Raw genomic sequence first — 18,123 nt, 5'->3', positions numbered from 1 at the left:
TTACTATGTCATCATTAAATCTTGTTTAGTGATAAAGCCGAGTCTGATTAACATTCTCGAGTGGAAACCCTGGGGAATGGACAACACACGGGGTGCCTCAGCCAGAGGCCACAGGAGCCAGGGTGCTCCCCGTGTGAATCCGGGGCCTGGCTCACCCAGGGTGGGGAGAGAAGTGCCCGTTAGCAAACATTAGCCAGAGAGTCTGAGAGCCCAACCGTGGTCTGTAAATGGAAATCCTCACAAATGTCCCTTCCTTTGTGGTTTTACAGCACTAGATGATGCTGGAGACCCACTTTGGTGAGGCGGAATGTACACCTGAGCAAAGTCCGCTTAACATAATGTATTGGGGATTGATAATGCTCCACCGTCACGTTGGATAGATGTGCTGGGCAGGGGACAGCGGCTGACAAAAGCCTCAGCACCACCGCCTCGCCTCTAGACCTTTCATCCCCAAGTACTTTCCCCATCACTTACGGGGATCCCATCACCCATCCCCGAGATGCAGCCACCGATGAGCCAGAAGGTGAGTAGCAAGAACATCTCAAAGGGCTTCTGAGGGCTTCTGAGCTGGCTGAGGACCCTTCCGTGATGGCGTTTTAGCCCGTGTTGGATTAGCGGTGGGTACCGGACAGAGCGGGGCTGAAGAGCTGGAAAAGGGAACGCTGTTCCTCATCCACAGAAGGGCTGGGGGCTCTGATATTTGGGGTCTGCTGTTCAAGAGTGGGAGGACCAGCGCGGCAGAAGGAGATCCCCGCAACACTCACTCAAGCTGAGGGCACTGCTTATGCCTGAGGGGAGGGGAAAGGGTGACGTGGAGAAACGGGGCAGGGGGGGGGCTGTTCATCTCCAAATCCGTGCTTTAGCACCATCGCAGCGTTCCCATCGTCCTCCCTCGCCCCCAGCGCTGCCCGCGGGCCCGTACGGGCCCGCGGGCAGCGCTGGGGGCGAGGGAGGACGATGGAGCCGCGGCCCCGACGGTGCGAGCCCCGAAGCTGTGGTAAATCGGGACGCCCCCCTTCCCGCGCCCGCTGCCGCCTCACCAGCCAATGAGCGCTTCTCCTCCCTCCCTCCGCCCCGCCCCCGCGAGCCGACCGCTTTTCCGATTGGCTCCTCTGCCCGGCTCATTATGCGGCACAGCGCCGTTGTGATAGGTTGGGGGCGCTGCCCGTCGGCCCGGCCCCGCCGCTCCGCCTCCGCCGCTGCTTTTGCCTGCGCTGCCGGCGGCGGGAGAGCGGCGCTGGGGCGGGCAGCGGGCGGGCGGGCAGCGGGGCGGGCAGCGCGGCGCGGCGTTATGGGGCCGTGCTGAGGCTCGGGGGTGCCCATGCGGCGCCGGGCAGAGCCGAAGCGAGCCGGACCAACTCCAGCCATGCATCCCGGCGCGCCCGCGGGCACATGGGGCAGCGCTTGAACCGCTGCCTCGATGTCCCCGTCGCGCTGCCGCCGCTGAGGCGGAGGCTCCTGCTGCTCTTCATCATGCTCTTCCTCTGGCTCTATATGTTTTACTCCTGCGCCGGCTCCTGCGCCGGGCTGGCGACCCGCGGTTCCCCCGCACCGCCCCGCGCCGCCCCGCCGCTTCCCCAGCTGCTACCGCCGGTTCCGGGGGAGCCGGGCGAGGAGAGCAGCCTGGAGGAGCAACGGGCAGCGCCCGACGCCGTCAGCCCCATCTCCACCTTCTTCAACGGCTCCGGCACCAAGCGGCTGCCGCAGGCCATCATCATCGGCGTGAAGAAGGGGGGGACGCGGGCGCTGCTGGAGTTCCTGCGGGTGCACCCCGACGTCCGCGCCGTCGGCGCCGAGCCCCACTTCTTCGACCGCAACTACGAGCGGGGACTCGCCTGGTACAGGTAGCCGCCTCTCCGCCTGCACCGCGGGGCTCCCGGGGAGGAGGAGGGGGGGTGAGGGGGTGGCGGGAGCTGGGGGGGGGGGGGGGGGGGGGGGGGGGTGTCCCCCGTTGCGCCCCGGCGGGGAGGTGCGCGGTGCGGGGGTTGCGCGGGGTGCGCCCGCCCCGGGCTCCGGAGCAGGTCGGGGGAGCGCCCGGGGCGAAATGTGAATGTTCCGCTGAATACACACACACCCCCGCCCTCGAAAAAGCGACCCCGAAAAAACCCACCCAAAAAAACCAAAACCCCAGACCCGGCGCGGAACTTGCTTTCCCCGTTAGCCCAAGCGGCGGCGGGGGGTTTGCAGGCTTTGTGCTAGCCACGGCGTATTTCATCTTGAAATAAAGGTTAAATATTAATTTAATTTTTTTTTTTGTAACACTCTTATTTCGTTGGGCTCCCAGGGCTTTTGGTGGAGCGTATGTTTTTTTCCCTTCGGGTTGGGGTGTTGCTGAGGGATGGCTGGCGTGTCCGAAATCCCCTTCGGGTCGGGGGGCAAGGCTGGGCAGGGTCCTGCCCCCAGCGAAGGCAGGTTTTGGGGGGGTTTGACCCCTTCTGGGAGCGCGGCGGCAGCTCCGCGTTCGAGATGAAACTTCCTCGATCGCTTCGCAGGGCTCTTTCCCCGTTAACTTTCTCCTACCACTATAATCAGCTTTATAGCTGATAAATTGCTCAGGCTTGCAATTTCCAGCTTAGCGCTGGGGATAAGATAGTGGTGCGATGTGCGACGGTGTAACGTGTGCTTTGGGGACGGGATGAAACTTTTTTGGCTGGGGGGGGGGAGAAATTATAAATTACGGGGTTGCATCCTGCAAGGGTGGATGGAGAAGTAATTTTGCGAGGAGCAGCCCCACGCGTGATGGGATGGGTTGTCTGTGTGCGGGAGGCGATGCGTGCTCCTCAGCTCTGGTGGGACGCCGGGCACGGGGTCGAACCGCGTTTATGTTTCTCTTCATCCTTTTATGAGTGAAGTTCCTTTATCAAGAATATTTCGAATATGTCTTTCTGCTGAGTGTTTACAGGAATACTAAACGAGCAGAGCTGGAAACTTTGAAGCTAGATGGGAGCTGTGAAGTTCTGAATTTTAACCGCTTTGTAGTCTTGAAACTCCCACCCTGCAAGTCCGATTAGGTTTATGTCTCTTTTTTTAATGTTGCCATCCCTCAGCAGTTAGTGAAATGAATGCAGGATAAGATGTGGCAAGGAGGAAGTCGTTTTTGAAAGTGCTTTCGTTTTATGAAATTCTAGAATTTTGGTGGAGGATGTAGAGTGTCGTCCCGTAGCAACCAAGATGAAATCTTTATAAATTCAGTTGGTTTTAAAAAAAATATTAAACTTGCGTTTTGAAAGGAGAACTTGCATATAACAGAAGACCTGTCAGGATTTATTAGCAAAATGGTGTGTACGTGTTGAACTCTGTTTTTAATTAGGCACCTAAATTAGACCATAAAATGGTTGATTAATCTTTTACAAGTAAGAGGTGGAAGGGGAGAAGGAGAGAATAATGCTTATGATTATGTTAATCTGTTATCCCAGATGCAGTGGGCGAAAGTCAATATTTAAAGGCTACACGTTATTTTTAAATTTGGAGAAGCTGGCATCAAAGTTGCATGTAACTTCTTAAAGTTTCACCTTATCAGCTGCTTAATTTTAAGTAGTGTGGGCCCTATCCTTGCAAACACACTGCTATGTTACTAGATAGCGTCTTTGCAAAAGGGGTGTTTTAACTGAAATCCGACAAATCTTCAGGTCTGAGTGCTGATGCTCCCAAGCAGTGAGCATTACGTGATGCTGAAGGTCTTGAAATCACTCGGGTACGATTCACCCTGAGGATCGGAGCGTGTTTGTCTGTCTGCGGGACCAGGATCCGGATCGATTGTGGGGGGGGAGGACTAAATAATGCAAAATATATGGGGGGAGGACGTATTTGCTCAAATCAGCAGACAAGTTGTTTGGTAATTGTGCGTTATTTCTAACTTCAATTTGAATTAGATGGCAGAAGTTTGTTCCTGTAAATTTCAGCGCTAGAAATCAGAGACTATATAGCTCAAAACTCCCACTGACTTCAGCGAATCTTGGCTTCTCCACACTCCTCAAGAGTGTGCTTATTTCTCCAAACTCTAATGAGACTTTTATTTATTATCTTAATGTCAATAAGGAGATGTGTTTGTATTTTCTTTTTAATGGCCCAATAAAATCAGATTAAAAATGCTATAAAATATCTGCTGTGCCAGCCGTCGCGCAGTGAGCTGGGCAAGCCTTGTCTGTTTTCAGACGATTTTGCACAAATTGACTGAACTTTGGAACGGGGGAGTTACTTGTGTTCTCAGCACCCGGTCCTTGCAGTTTAAATGCAATTGCCTGGCTTTGAAAAGATGGAGATGCAATTTTTGACCCACGTCTCATTGAAAGTATATTTTATTCGACTGGCTTCTGGCTAAATTTGGTCATATCTGTTAGGAGGTTCTGTTTGTTTGTTTAAGTTGTTCCTGTCATATAATAAAGTGTTCTAATGTAACGTTTTTTCAGATTTCTGAGAGGCACAAGGCATCACAAATTTGCTTATTTAGCTTGATGAAGGCTTATGTTTTGGGCTATTTGCATTTCATCATATTTGTTAACTACTGATCTCTGTCTAAAGTTTTCATCTATAGAAAATAACTTTTGAAGGAGGGAATGCAAACTTTTTTTCTTGCTCCATTTTCTGTCAAGTGAAATGAAATCTGTTTGGTTTTTTTTTTTCCTTTGTGTGAAAGGCAAAATAGCATCAAGTGGTGCTGAATGCAGTTCCTAAAAAGCAGAGGGAAAAGAGGGAAAAATTAAATTGATTTTTCAATAGTGAGATAGCTAGAAATCTAATGGAAATAACTTCTGTACGCACATTGCGGGGTTTTCCCCCCGGTAATGAATACAGCATGTTAACTGCTTCAAGTGAAAATATGTACCATGACAGAGGAGAAACGGGATCCAGCCACTATTGCAAACTAATTTTAAGTAGCGCCTGGAATTTTTGGATAATAAAGAAGTTTCCTCTTTGCAGCAGTAAGGAGCTCAGCTCTGTAGCCTGTGCGCGCATGTGTCTGGCTGCCTGGACAAACAGCCTGCCTGGCAGCCTGTTGGGAAGTTGTTGTTTTCTTATGGGTTTACTATATGGGTTGGGGGGGGGGAAGTGTTTCTTGCAAGCCTAGAAAATCAGTTGTTGAATTTTTTTTATTGCCTTATTTCATGCAACAATGATCCATTTTTAAATGTACTAGAGGCTTGAAAGCCTGTTGTCCTATAATTAATATAAGGTAAGAAAAAAAGATCATGTCATTAGTGTTATGTGTTTGGGGGGGGCGTTCTTTTTTTTTTTTTTTTTTTTTTTTTAATCATTTTAGGCCCAGTGGGCTGTAGTACCCAGTCCCTTGTGCCATGGGCTGAGCATTCCCAGCCCCACTCAACATCATTGATTTATATTTTGAGTCTGAAGCCCTCTGCTATGAAACCCCGTGCCATGGCTACGCCGGCTGTAACCTCGATAGCAGTGCTAGCCTGAGCTCCTCTGCCTCTAGCAGCACAGATGGGAGACCTCTTTTTCTTTTTCCTTTTTTTGGGTGGGGGAATTCTTAAAATGCTGGGGCTCCCATCTTCCTGCTGTTTCCAAGCTGCCTTAATTCATTCTCCATGCTGAGACTGGGTGGTTTGGGTCAGCAGGATCAGGCCCCACGGTGTGGTGGTGTACAATAAACAGCTTCAGACATGCATTTCTTAAACTCCCCAATCACCTAAATAAGCACTGGGGACCTTTATGTGCAAAGTGCTGCTTCACAGCAATTCCTGAATCATGAGAAACTTCCTCATTTTTTTATTTTTCCCCAGGAGCCTCTTTTTTTGCCCCAAACAGTGTGGGGCGGTGCAAGCAGCGCACTGCTGATGCTTCCAGTGGGCCAGGCTGGGAGCAGGGGAACAACAAGGTGATGATGGTTAAAAGTTCAGGGGTGAAAGCCTTGCTGAACCAAGGGCAGATCTTGAGCAAGGCAGGATTTTGCCCCTGCATTTGCCCGTTTTCTCTAAATCCCAACTTTACAGTGGTAGTGAGGGTTTAATGCCTGCCACGTAATTGCCACTGAGCTTCGCAGCCTCCCTGGTGGGACACGGATCCAGCAGCAGGGAGGTGTCGGCACGGACACAACCGGGCGCTTGCAAAACTCGACGTGTTGTTTCCGCCGGGTGTCGCAAGGCTCATTGGCCCCAGGAAGTTTGGGAACGGTCTTGATTCTCCCAACCAGACTTTGAGTGCAAATGACCGTATCTGAGCAAAGACCGGTTCCTCCAGCGCATTCCTGTGAGCTGCGTTGGGTTGGAATGAGCGTATCCTAAAGGACAGTTGCATTCTCTGGGATGGCTTTGCCAAGCAGCTTTCCCGTTGAGATTTTGTTTCCTTGACGTAAAAAAAAATTTAAAAATCAACTACTGACCTTGCATTGTGTCGCACTTAAGCGAGTGGGGACTTTTAATGGTCCCCTTGACACTTGCGCAGGGTTCAGTGCCCCCTTGGCCGTTGCAGCAGCTCCCCATGACGTTGCCTTAGCTGCTGTGCAAAGTTTGGAAGAAAATGGCCCCAAAAAAGAAGGGCTGGGCTGTTATAATCAGTCAGCGAGGCCCTTGTGTTTGCATGGGATCATTCCTTTAGATCTGAGGAGGGTTGAGTTGTTCAAACAGATGGCAAAGATTATTCGTGTTGCTGGGGTTTCAGTGCGCTGCTCCGTTTCAAGCGTGTTGCCCGATATGACGCACGTGACAAGTTCTTCCCAGCACGACGCTGGGGGGGGGACGACATTGTCTGCCGTGATCGGGTTTCATGGCCTCACCTGTTGAGCTGCTGAACTTTTCGAAGTTGACCATGCATTGGGGGTGACTTATGTGGATGGTGGATCTGCCTGGCTAATCGTGTTAGCGCAGCACCGCGCGGCGTGCCGGGGAACGTTGTGCTGCTTCTTGGCATGAAAATGATGGGAATGAAAACCCACGGGCTTGACTCTGGGTTTGGGATTTTTTTTTTTTTTTTTCTTTTCAAGTGGACTATGGCAGATGCCTGTAACACACACCAAGCTTTGGATACCTCAAGGCGCTTCCAGTGAAGGCTTTGTTTTTAAAAGCATCCAGCAAGCCCCGGATGCAGTGGCTATAAAAACTCTACCCGAACCACCGTTCTTTCGAGCTGTATTTCCAACCTGGCCTGATCATGGACTTGTCTTACCATCAGACGTCGGTTGCTAAACTGCTCTGTCTGCTTGAGCCTGGATTCGGTGCTATTAATCCATCCCAAGTAGGAAGAAGTCTAATTTAGTGATCATTCAGCGTGAGCGTTCATGTCTTCTGGTGGTATGACCATGGGTGATCAATGGGTTCAGGGGATAATGAATCAGCCAGGGCCATGCAGGACAGTTAACATATGGGCTCAAAGAACAATAAATAGCAGGGCACATTATTTCAGTGGTGTAATTAGGAGGTCAGGGGCTATCGGCTGCTACCTGTTGTCACCATGTGGTGTGTGAGGAGGGGCTGGAGGAGAGGCTTCTTCCTTGGTTTGTGAAATGACTAAGTGCTGTGTTGGGTCCTGACTTGCTGCTGATGACTGTACCGGGGCTTGCCCACGCCGTTGCAATTTCAGGTCTTTCAGCAGCTCACTGTGTGTTTCTTAATTAGCTCGAGAGAAACACCATGTGCTTTTTAAAGGAGCTCAGCCCAGCAGCCGTCACCAGCAGCAGCTGGAAGGCAACTGAGTAAATGGACCTTATCTTGACTTTCTTAATGGAAACAAGGGCTCCCATGATGAAACATATTGATTATCAGCAGGCTCAGAGGGAAGGGGGGGTTAATTCAGGGTGGGGGGGTTACTGGTGGCATAGCTTTGCCATTACAGAGTTGCTCCTGGACTGGAGGTGGTTGCAAGGAGCCCAGAGGCAAGTTGGGAAGGGCACTGCATCGTGCTGGTGGTCAGATGAGAGGAGGAAGCCAAGGTCAGGACCGCATCTTTCTGCCTGGGGATGGCAGGGACTGCTCAGACATGATGTGCAGTAGACCTTAGTTTGCCCATAAAAGTGATGGGAAGGAGGTAACGTCTCCTGGTACCGCGTTGGCTTCAAGCATTCCCCATGGTGATTTTCCTATTGTAATAGCTCTGTAGATGGAGGAGAAAAATGGACTCAGTGATGGTGATTTTGCATGTGGTGCCCTCATACTGGGAGGGGTCGAGGGCCGTTGAGGGGTGAGGAGGGGTGCGTGGGAAGCTGTGAGCTGGCTTGCTTGGCTACTGACCTGCAACACCTTGCGTCCCGTCTCTGCAACCACGTGTGGTCCTGTCTCGGGAGTCATTCAGAGAGGATCAGAAGCTTGGGTGGTTGGGGGTTTAGATGATGCTGGTGGGAATGTTAGAGGAAAATAAGTGTAGAAGTGCTGCTGGCAGAAGACCTCACTCTGACTTCTAGTAAATGAATTATTCAATTTTTTAAATTTCTTCTGTTAAAATATGTGAGCATGGCAGCGCCCTGCCACATGGTGAGCAGCAGGGAAGAGAGAGCTTTATTTAGAGAAAAATAATGCCGTGTTCTGCTAAATGCTTTACATCTGCGTTAACCTCCTCAGAAATACCCTGGAACTAGCCTGCTTCAAAATCAGTTTTGTTTCCTCCTCTCCCTACAGAAAAGGGACAGAGAAAGAACATCTCTACTGAGGGACGCTGTGACTTAGTGCTGGCTTCAAGGGAGTTGTGGCACTTTATGGCAGCAGAGGATCTGACCCAGAATTTAATTTGCAGCCAGTCTTGGATGCAGGGCCACGCAAAGCTAACCCTGCTCTCGACGTGGCTTTGTACAGCATCACCCAAGGAGCTTGGCTCTGCTAACCTTTGCTGGAGGGGGTCGTCCTCCCTTCTCCTTGCCTTCTTGTAAATCTTGCGCTGCTAAAATTCGTAAGACCAGAGCTGTAGTCTGGCCAGTCGTCTCAGCTAGTACTGCTGGGGACTTCTGCAAATCCACCAAAGTGGTTAGTTTATAATAAAAACGAGCAGTTGTAACCTCTCTCTTGAATTGGCACGGCCTTTCCCCTCCGGTGTGCGTTCCTGGCAGCGCAGCAGGCAGCTCTTCCAGAAGAAAGTGAGAATTGTGCATGGGCTTTCATTTTATATGCTGATGTGTAATATTATAGGTGGATGTATATATTTTATACATCCCTTGCTGAAAGTGAATGCAAGGCCAAATCCTGTGTTACCACAACCACAGTCCGGCAATACTGAGCGCAGCTGGAGTAGAAACACTGATTCTCTTTAAACAATGCACTTTTCACGTGGGAGGTTGGCTCTGATGAGGAGATGAGTCTTCAGCAGCATGCTGGTGGCCAAGAGTGGACAAGGTCCCCAAAGTTGGCTGTGTTTTATGCAGTCCAAAGCCCTGCCTAGGGAAGGCTCCAGGATCAGGCCCTTGGCATCTGTCCATGTGCCTGTGGGTGCAGAAAATGTCTCCACAGAAGCCAAAATCCACTACAATGATTAACTTTGATAAAGCAGCTAGACAACCTTTATATTAAAGCCCCCAGCTTGCAGCCTGTCTCGAGTATTGAATGCAAACTTGTCTTAAAACTTGAAAGTCTACAAAGTACAGGCGAGCGGCACGTGGACGGGTAGGAAATCTTTAGAAAACTGCTGATTTGGTGAAAGAGTGATTAAATGCGGGAGAAGCAGAATGCACTGGCATTGAACTGGGGTTAAATTGCATTAGTATTTTTGATTTGGAGCTGGGTCCGTGGAACTGCAGCAGGCGGCTGAGCCTGGGCGATGCTGTGGCTCGGTGCAGAGATCTTCCCGTCACTAGGGGGAGGACGAAACCCCGGCGTTTTATTAACAAAGTGCTTTGCTGCTTCATTGAGCTATTAAATATTTGTTTTAAAACTGGCAAGGCCTGCAGCTTTGGCATGCCTTTGGTTTGTTTTTTTTTACAGGTGTATTAGACTTGGAATGAAAGCAGGAGGTGCTGGAGTAAACGGCAGGTGTGTCTCAGCCCTTTGGTCCCAGCAGTGGCTGTACGTGGTCCTCAGCTGGTTTATATGCAGGGCTGAGAATGCAGCTGCTAAATGTGAATTGTGGAGGGACCCCATGGCTTTGCTGTGCCCTGTGTCTCTGCGTGTTGGGGTGAAGGCAATGCCGAGATGCCGTGCCTCTCTGCTCTGAACCTCCTGCACCCGCCTCTGGTGCCACATTTAAGGAATTGTGCTGGAACGGAGCTGGATCTGTCTCCATCTTCCACCCTCCATCTCCATCTGTCTCAAGTGGATTGAGATGGGGGAAGTTCCCGAAGGTCTCACCTGGGAGCAGCAGGGCGGTGGGCTTGGTGGGTGCCTGTAGACATCCCCGAACATCTGCCCTGGCTTCACTGCAGCTGGACTGAGCAAAGTGAGCTGCCTAAGAGCCAAACAGGCTGAGCATTGCCCCTTCTTGAGGAAGGGCTTAGCAAGTCTGTCTCCTTCCCTCTTCCCCAGCACTGTGCGCTGAACTTGTTGCAACTGAAGACAAAGCTTGTAGTTTTGGGGTTTTTTTTTGGGGGGGGGGGGGGGGGTTGTTTTTTTTTTTTTTAATTTCCCTCTTGAGCTGGTCTGGTAGCTAATGAGCCTTGGGCTGTCTGCATGGCATTTTGAAAAGCAGAGGGAATAGCTAATAGGGGGCGTTGAGCAGTGAACGAAGCCTTGGGAGAAGATATCAGCCTTGCCAGAGCAGAAGTGGAATAGCCGGTTAGGGTTTCAACCTGGGTTTGCTGCAAGCCGAGAGGGACTGGGAGCTGCTGTCTGCTCCGAAGCCTCGTAATTACAGGCTGGCGCTGCCCGGACAGCCGGACGCGCGGGAGGAGCAGCCTGCCCCGCGCGAGTGTCTCGGCACACACCGGCGCCTTGGCCGGCTGCCCTGGCTGCACCGCGGCTGCTGGCTCCCCCCAGAGACGATTTCAAGGTCACACTGCTAAATGCAGTGTAATAATTAATTAAGCTATATATAAACAGCAAGCTCATGTGGTCCTAAAGCAGATTAAGAGCCCGGGAGTTTCCTCTCGCTTGCCTTCCTCCCCACGGTCTTCTCCTTCCTTGGTTCCTGTGCGGGTGAGCCCTGCAGTTGTCGCACGCTCAGCCTTCCCAGCAAGGCTTACCAGTTGGGTTAAGCAGCTGCACAACTGGGTCTGAGCCCAAAAATGATGGGGGCAGAGCAACGCCTGCGCTAGGGGATTCCCTGGCTCACCCAGTTCCCCCATCAAACCCAGTCCTCTTGCTGGGGCTGGAGGAAAGTACACGTGCAAAGTCTCTGTCCTCCCGGTGGGAATCACTTCACTCTATATCAGTGCCTGATGCTGGGAATAGCTTAGTGCTGGGAATAGCTACTGGGGTTTGCCTTTGGCAGCAAGCGTTTTCAAGACTCCTGTTGCTTTGAGGCTCAGTGTAGCAAGAGTGGAGCATTCCACATGATGGTGGGGAAACTTCAGTGTGGGGTTAAAACCTCCACAGAAAGAATGTTTGTGTGGGGTTTGCAGCATGGAGGTGGAAGAATAAGCTGGACTGGGTTTCCTAGAAGAGCTACAGCAACTTAAAGTTTGTAACGAGGCTTGAAACAACCCGAACAAATTCTTGCCTTGCGACTCCTGTGGATCTGAGATTTGTATGGTGTCAAAACTGATGCTCTTTGTTTTTTTTCTCTTGCATCTATCTAAAACTGGTCAAAACTCACTCCAACCCCAAAAGTAAAAATTTATGCATAATGTTTAGTTTAAAGTCCAGGTTACTTTTAATGTAGCTGCAGAAACACCCCAGGAAAATTTAAAATTGTGTTTCTTAATCAAGCAGAGGTGATATGTGCTGTTGAGGTAGTTGGAGAAGAGCAGAGCAGCTTTCAGCACTTCCAGATCAGTCTGGGTTTTGCAGCTGGGGCACGTGCATGCCACAAACCCATCAGCAATGTCTGATCCTTGGCTTTGCACAGTGAAATCCTTGGAAAACTGAACACACCCCAGGGCCGGCTCTGGGAGTAGCGGGGGAGTGAGCATCCGCGCTGCCTGTGCTTGCTCTGGGGCCTCTTCTGCTGCTTCCCTGGCCATCTCCTCCTGCACATCCAGTTGAACGAGGGCCACCACCGGGGATGGGGGCTGGTGGAAAGAGGTGCCCAGGGTTGATGGGCTCCATGCAGGAGGTTGCGTTTGGGTAATGCAGGTTGTCCAGCTCCCTGGCTTTCTGAGGCAGAGCTGGCTTGTCTCAGTTTCCAAGTGCCAGGCTGTATCTACATCCAGGAGATGGAGGCAGAGAGAAAAGACTTTGTGAGGGCTCACAATGGAGTCCTGAATCAGTTCAGTCCGGGTCGGAGGGGGCTGGGCTGTCTCTTTGGGAACCCAAGGGTGTAGAGATCAAAGGTGCGAGTGAGTCAATTACAATTCACGATTGGTTCATCCATATGTTTGGGTATTTGAAAGGCTTCAATGGTAACCCATTTTATATCTCTTATGCCCATTGATTTGTTAATCTGACACTTGGTTTCATCTGAATAACAATAGCTCTCATTCAGAGTCCTCAGTGTTCAGGGAAAAGTCATTTCACTTGGGTTGTGCTCCAAGGCCTTAGCAGACCGGCCCACTGTGCTCTTTATGTAGAAGGGCTTGAAGGACTACGGGATAATTCAGACCTATCACCGTCTCTGGAAGGAAATCGGCTCTCAATGGAAGCAGGGTGGGATGCTGAAGGTCGATGCTGGATTTTGACATGCGTGGTTTTGCTCCATAAGGTCCTTTCTGATTGCCACTGTAGCCGTGGACCTGCCATAGCAGCCTGTGGGGTGTTAAGAGGTGGGCAGGGTTACAAAGAAAGACAACCCAAAGTAATCAGAAGTGGAGAGCAAGCATGGAGAGCCCTCTTAAATACAGCTTGAGTGAGTGTGCTGGACTAGATCAAATCATTGGTATGGCAATGTGAAGTCTCTAATTACATGAATACCTTTTTAATTAGAAGCAGTGCTTTGCATCTGTTGTACTTGCAGCAGAGCATCTCCACCAGCTGAGCCTGCTCTTTAAAGAGCTCTTGACTGTATTTTGTTGACTGTTTATGACTACATCATGATCCCATGTAATGACTGGGGCAGGAGGGGAGTCTGCAGACAGACCTGCTCCTTCATGTTTCCCTAATTGGTGCCTGTCTCCCTCCTTCGCTGGGAGTTTCACTCCTTCCCAAGGCTGGTTTGGTTCATTCTGCACTACCCTGAGTCCTGCAGCATTGCTGGGGACCTGCATTGGGATGTGGTAGCACCATGAACCTGTAGCTCAGTTGCCTCAATGGGCATGCTGCTTCTTTGTCCTGGAAGTTATTTTATTTTCTGTCTTTGATGTTTGGTGTGGGGGGTAAAAAGGATAGGGAGAGACTCAGGAGGTTCATACTGGCCTGATTGGAGAAGTTGGGGGAAAAAAATCCCATTCTGGACAAATGCTTCTTACTCACTGCCCTGGTCTGTTTACTGTGGAGCAATTTTAATTTCCAGTGCTACTCCTTTATGAGTCTAAATCACTAATCCGTTAACAAATGAGTTGAGGTGACAATCCCATTTGTGTTAAAATGCATTTAGGGATCAGTACTGAGAGGATCACCCGTGTATTAATTTGCCAGGCCTTTTGTTCCAGCGGGTGGCAAATATAGCTCATCCCAATGGGAGACACACTGACTGGGCCAGTGTCCAGATTGCTGATGGTTCGGGTCGTGGTTGGTGCCACCCTTCCCTTGCTGGGAAGGAGGCAGAAGACTTTCATAAATTAATTAATAGAATCATAGAATGGTTTGGGTTGGAAGGGACCTTAAAGATCATCTAGTTCCAACCGCCCTGCCATGGGCAGGGACACCTTCCACTAGATCAGGTTGCTCAAAGCCCCATCCAACCTGGCCTTGAACACTGCCAGGGATGGGGCATCCACAACTTCTCCAGGCAGCCTGTTCCAGTGCCTCACCACCCTCACAGTGAAGAACTTCTTCCTTACATCTAATCTAAATCTACCCTCTTTCAGTTTAAAGCCGTTACCCCTTGTCCTGTCACTACATGCCCTTGTAAAAAGTCCCTCTCCAGCTTTCTTGTAGGCCCCCTTTAGGTACTGGAAGGCCGCTCTAAGGTCTCTCCGGAGCCTTCTCTTCTGCAGGCTGAACAACCCCAACTCTCTCAGCCTGTCTTCATAGGAGAGGTGCTCCAGCCCTCTGATCATCTTCATGGCCCTCCTCTGGACTCACTCCAACAGGTCCATGTCCTTCTTATGTTGGGGGCCCCAGAGCTGAACGCAGTACTGCAGGTGGGGTCTCACAAGAGCGGAGGGGAGAATCCCCTCCCTCGACCTGCTGGTCACGCTTCTTTTGCTGCAGCCCGGGATATGGTTGGCTTTCTGGGCTGTGAGCACACACTAGCGGGTCATGTGGAGCTTCTCATCAACCAGCACCCCTAGGTCCTTCTCCTCAGGGCTGCTCTCAATCCACTCATCGCCCAGCCTGTATTTGTGCTTGGGATTGCCCAATCAATTGAGTGGCTCAGCTTGGAATAAAGTCTAAAGCAATGTTAAATTCTTGACCCACTCGATGGGATGCTCAGGGTAATGAGCAGCCAGCTGGTGCGTACAGGACATGCTTATTTGGTTGGGCTCCTTCCCACATAGCTCGTCCTCTGATGAGTTTGTAAGAACAAACTGGCCATTACTGGCCACCGGGAATGTGACCCGTCCTCTGATGGTCAGAGGGGACATTGGCTTATCTTTAAGACAGTCAAGGAGGAACCTTGGTGCTGCACAGTTACATGGCTGGTTTGGGTGTTGCTGAAGAGGCAGGGTGGAGTCATGCAGCTGGGGTTTGGCAGCAGCTTGCTGGCATCACTTGGCCTATGTTAGGAACATGCATGCATTATCAAAAAGGGCAGAAGAAAATTGAAACTTTCTTTTTTCCATAGTGAAAATGGAAAGCTGGCTGCTTTCTGAGCTGTAGTTTCAAAGGCCTCTGCTGTTCAGGTGGTACTGGATGCCCACAGGATCCCCTTAGGTGCAGAAGGTGGATTCCTAGAGATCCCACATGGCTTTTTTGAAGACGTGTAGATGTATATCTGTCTCAAGGCTTGTTTCAAGCCTGCCCTGATCCTGCCACCGTGAGAGCTCCCCTCCCACGTGCTGTGGAGCAGCTAGTGGGCTCTGGCTCAGCCATCGTGTGGAAGATGCTCCAAGAGCTCTCAGTGCCCGGAGGAAAGCGCTGCTGGGGGAATAAAGCAGTTTCCCTGCTCCCCTCCCTTCTTTGCTATGCCCACGGTGAGGAAGAGGAGCGGGAGCAGAGCTCTCACACAGCTGTCCCTGGCACCAGTCCCTTTTGGGGCTCTTAACCCAGCACAGTGGTTTAAGCCCCCCTTTGGCATGTCTTACCCTGAGGGCAGATGAATTGCTGGCATGCTCCCCCAATATCGGTTATGAACCAAGGTCTGCGAGCTGGGGCGTCGCTCAGGGCAGAAAGGGGCTCCGGGGCTTATCGGGAGGCTTTTTCCTCTAATTGCAGCTGTAAAGCCCCAGCACAGGAAGGCTGGGCTTGATTAGGAGAAATGCGTGTCAAGGTGGCAAGCAAAGACCTCCCTGTGCAAACGCTGGGCTGCTCGCACGGGTGTTTAACAAAGGGCGGCATTATCAGTGTGACTTGTTACCTGCCTGTGCAGACACACAGATTAGGGCATTAATTTCTGTGTTGGGGGAAAACACAAAAGACCTCTCAGCGGGGCTGTGATTTATGAACGTGGCAATAGGGGAACGTGGTCCTACCCGTATCTTGCTGGGTTGGTTTTGTTCAGTGGCTGTTGACTTGTGCAACATTTAGTTTAGGGTTGGCTCTTTGGTTTGTGGATTGGCTTGGAGTTTTTTCCCCCTTCTAGCAAAACTGGAGCAGGTGAAATGCAGTGGCTTGGCAGTGCCCCAGGGGAGCGGGACAGTGTGGAAAGGGGTGATGAAGTTCATCTCCTTGTAGTCCTGTCCTGGGTGGAAATTTTTTCGGTGTTTCTGCACGTTCAGCCTTGGTGTACCAGGATCGGCCACCTGCATCCAGCTGCTTTTGGTGGTTAGAGAGAGGCTGCTGCAGTGGTCACTGTGTGCTTACTTAACCAGCAAGTCAATTTATATGTGCCATAAAAATCCATATCCATATAGACCCTATGGACCCCCCACCCTAGAATGGACCCAGCCAGGGGTTGCTTCTCTTGAACTAAAGCCTTTTCTGGGAAACTTCTTCCTATTGCAGCATGGCTACAGAAATACTGCAGCGGTGCGTAGCTGACATCCAGATGACTAGGGGGTACATGAAGTGACCATCTCCCCCTGCGTTAGACGTGTCCTTTGGGTCCAAACCAAGATGTAGTCTGCTCGCTGGGCTCCCCACCACCAGCATATGGCATAACGGGTCCCTGGAGAAGGGCCTGGAAGAGCAGGTACTGTAGGGATGAGGCTGATGGGATAACCTCCCACGGGCTACCTGGGTTAGGAATACCTCCTGGTGTCCTAGCCGGGGACAGGACCCCCAGGGTGCTCCAGTGTGACAGGTCATGGGTAGCGGGGTGTCCTGTGCCAGGTGTGGGGTCCAGCACCACGGTGCATCCCTTTGGTGGAGCCAGGAGGGTGCTCTGCTCCATGTGCGGTGATGGGCAGTTTGGCGCTTGGATGAGTCACGGTGCTACTTGGTTTGGGCATCTAATTCTTGAAACGTGCTTCTGGGACACCAGCTGAAAGCCAGCAAGCTGTATGCAGTCTGCAGTGCCAGCTCTGTGCACCTCAACACCCGCTTCTGCCTCCCCCAAATCCCCATGTCCATGGGGTTTAACCTGATAGAGATGGCTCCCTTTGCTGCAAGGAAGCATTTTCCCAAGACCTATGAGGAGGAGAGATGTCCACAAGACCAGTGAGTAGCAGTGCCTGTGGGCTTGTAACATCTTTGAGACGATTAGTGCCATTGCTGCAAATTAAGAGAGCAAATTGGTGGGTGTGGGAGCAGTCTGGGGCTATGGACTCTGGGCTGGGCTGGTGGGTGCGTTGCTGATGGCTGGACACCGCCGGCACTGGCTGATCCTCCTGCCGTGTTGATGGTTGTGGCTGAGCCTTGATGGCAGGGAAGGGTTGAGAGGGAAGAGGCTGTGGTGTGAGCAGTGGGCACTGGTGCCACTTGGACGTGGCTGAGCTGCTGTTGCGTGGCGAGAGAGCTGACGGCAAGTGGTGGGCTTTGTGATGAGAGCTGTGGGGCACAACCTGGTTGTTCTCCTGTTGGACCTGAAGCCAAACCCCTGTGATCTGGGTCCCTGGGGTTGGCTGAAGCCAAGTGATAGCCATGTTGGCCCCACGTCCTCTGCTGCAGGAGACACTTCTGTCACCTGGGTACCATGGATGTGTTTTGGATGTCTCGGCAGCTATGATTTCTTTATCGGCTTTTAAGTCTCTTCCAAGCCAGGCTTCCTTTGCTTAAGCCTACTCTGAGGTAGCAAAAGCCTTGCAAGAGCTGCATTTTGGGTTTGGCCTTTTTTTATTTCTTCCTACGGTTAAGCTCATAACTCCAGACCTTGACTCTCTCTCTTTGCCTTTTTTTCTGGATGCGGACATTACTTCTGTGTTCGCAGGTGCTGAGCCAGTCCAAGCTCAGCAGATACTAGTTTCAGCTTCCCACAAAGGGCAGGATCAGTGCTTCCCAAGTGAAGCTGAGTTCAAGAATTAACATCCCTGGTACAAGTGTTAAACTAGCAGTCTCTGCAAGAGGCTCTGAGAGCAGAGCTTTGTCTTGCAATGAATCTGTAAGTGGATCTACCAAATCTTTGCATAGCAGGAGCTTAGTACACATAATGTTAACTCAAGGCTATAAATTTTTGAGGGAAGAGAAATGGCTGATCATTCTGGTTGTGATAGAGTAAGAGGCAGAGGCAGTCCGGAGAATTTATTTTTCCCCAGGAGTGAGTTGTGAGCACTGAAATCTCTGCAGATGCCTAAAATTCTTCCTCTTTCCTTCCTTTCAGGCTGTTGTCTGTTTAATTTATACAGAAAAATGTTTCTACTGCTTTTCAATAAACTCTTGGACACTGTGAAAGTAATCTTAGCTTGTTCCAGACCTGCATCAGTGCCAACTCTGGAGTAGCTGCTGACTTACATCCATGCCAGGGTGAGCAGAGCTGAGCTACCTGCTTCTGGTGAAGGTGGTGAGGAGTTATACTGGT

The 18,123-nt window shown here is 51.0% G+C and overlaps 1 protein-coding gene across 1 annotated transcript in view; it reads left to right on the top strand.

Moving 5' to 3' along the window:
• Window positions 1-1,243: 1,243 nt before the first annotated feature.
• Window positions 1,244-18,123, top strand: part of LOC115342071 (heparan sulfate glucosamine 3-O-sulfotransferase 3B1) — a 31,710-nt gene continuing 14,830 nt past the window's right edge. The window contains exon 1 of the mRNA XM_030015878.2: window positions 1,244-1,844. Coding sequence (XP_029871738.1) covers window positions 1,393-1,844 — 452 coding nt within the window. The 5' untranslated portion in view covers window positions 1,244-1,392. The remainder of the gene's footprint in view (window positions 1,845-18,123) is intronic.

The sequence above is a fragment of the Aquila chrysaetos genome, chromosome 5 (genome assembly GCF_900496995.4).
Source record: "Aquila chrysaetos chrysaetos chromosome 5, bAquChr1.4, whole genome shotgun sequence".
NCBI classification, from domain to species: domain Eukaryota; kingdom Metazoa; phylum Chordata; class Aves; order Accipitriformes; family Accipitridae; genus Aquila; species Aquila chrysaetos.
Note: the sequence above shows the minus strand (reverse complement) of the source record. Positions and strands in the feature narration are given on the sequence as shown.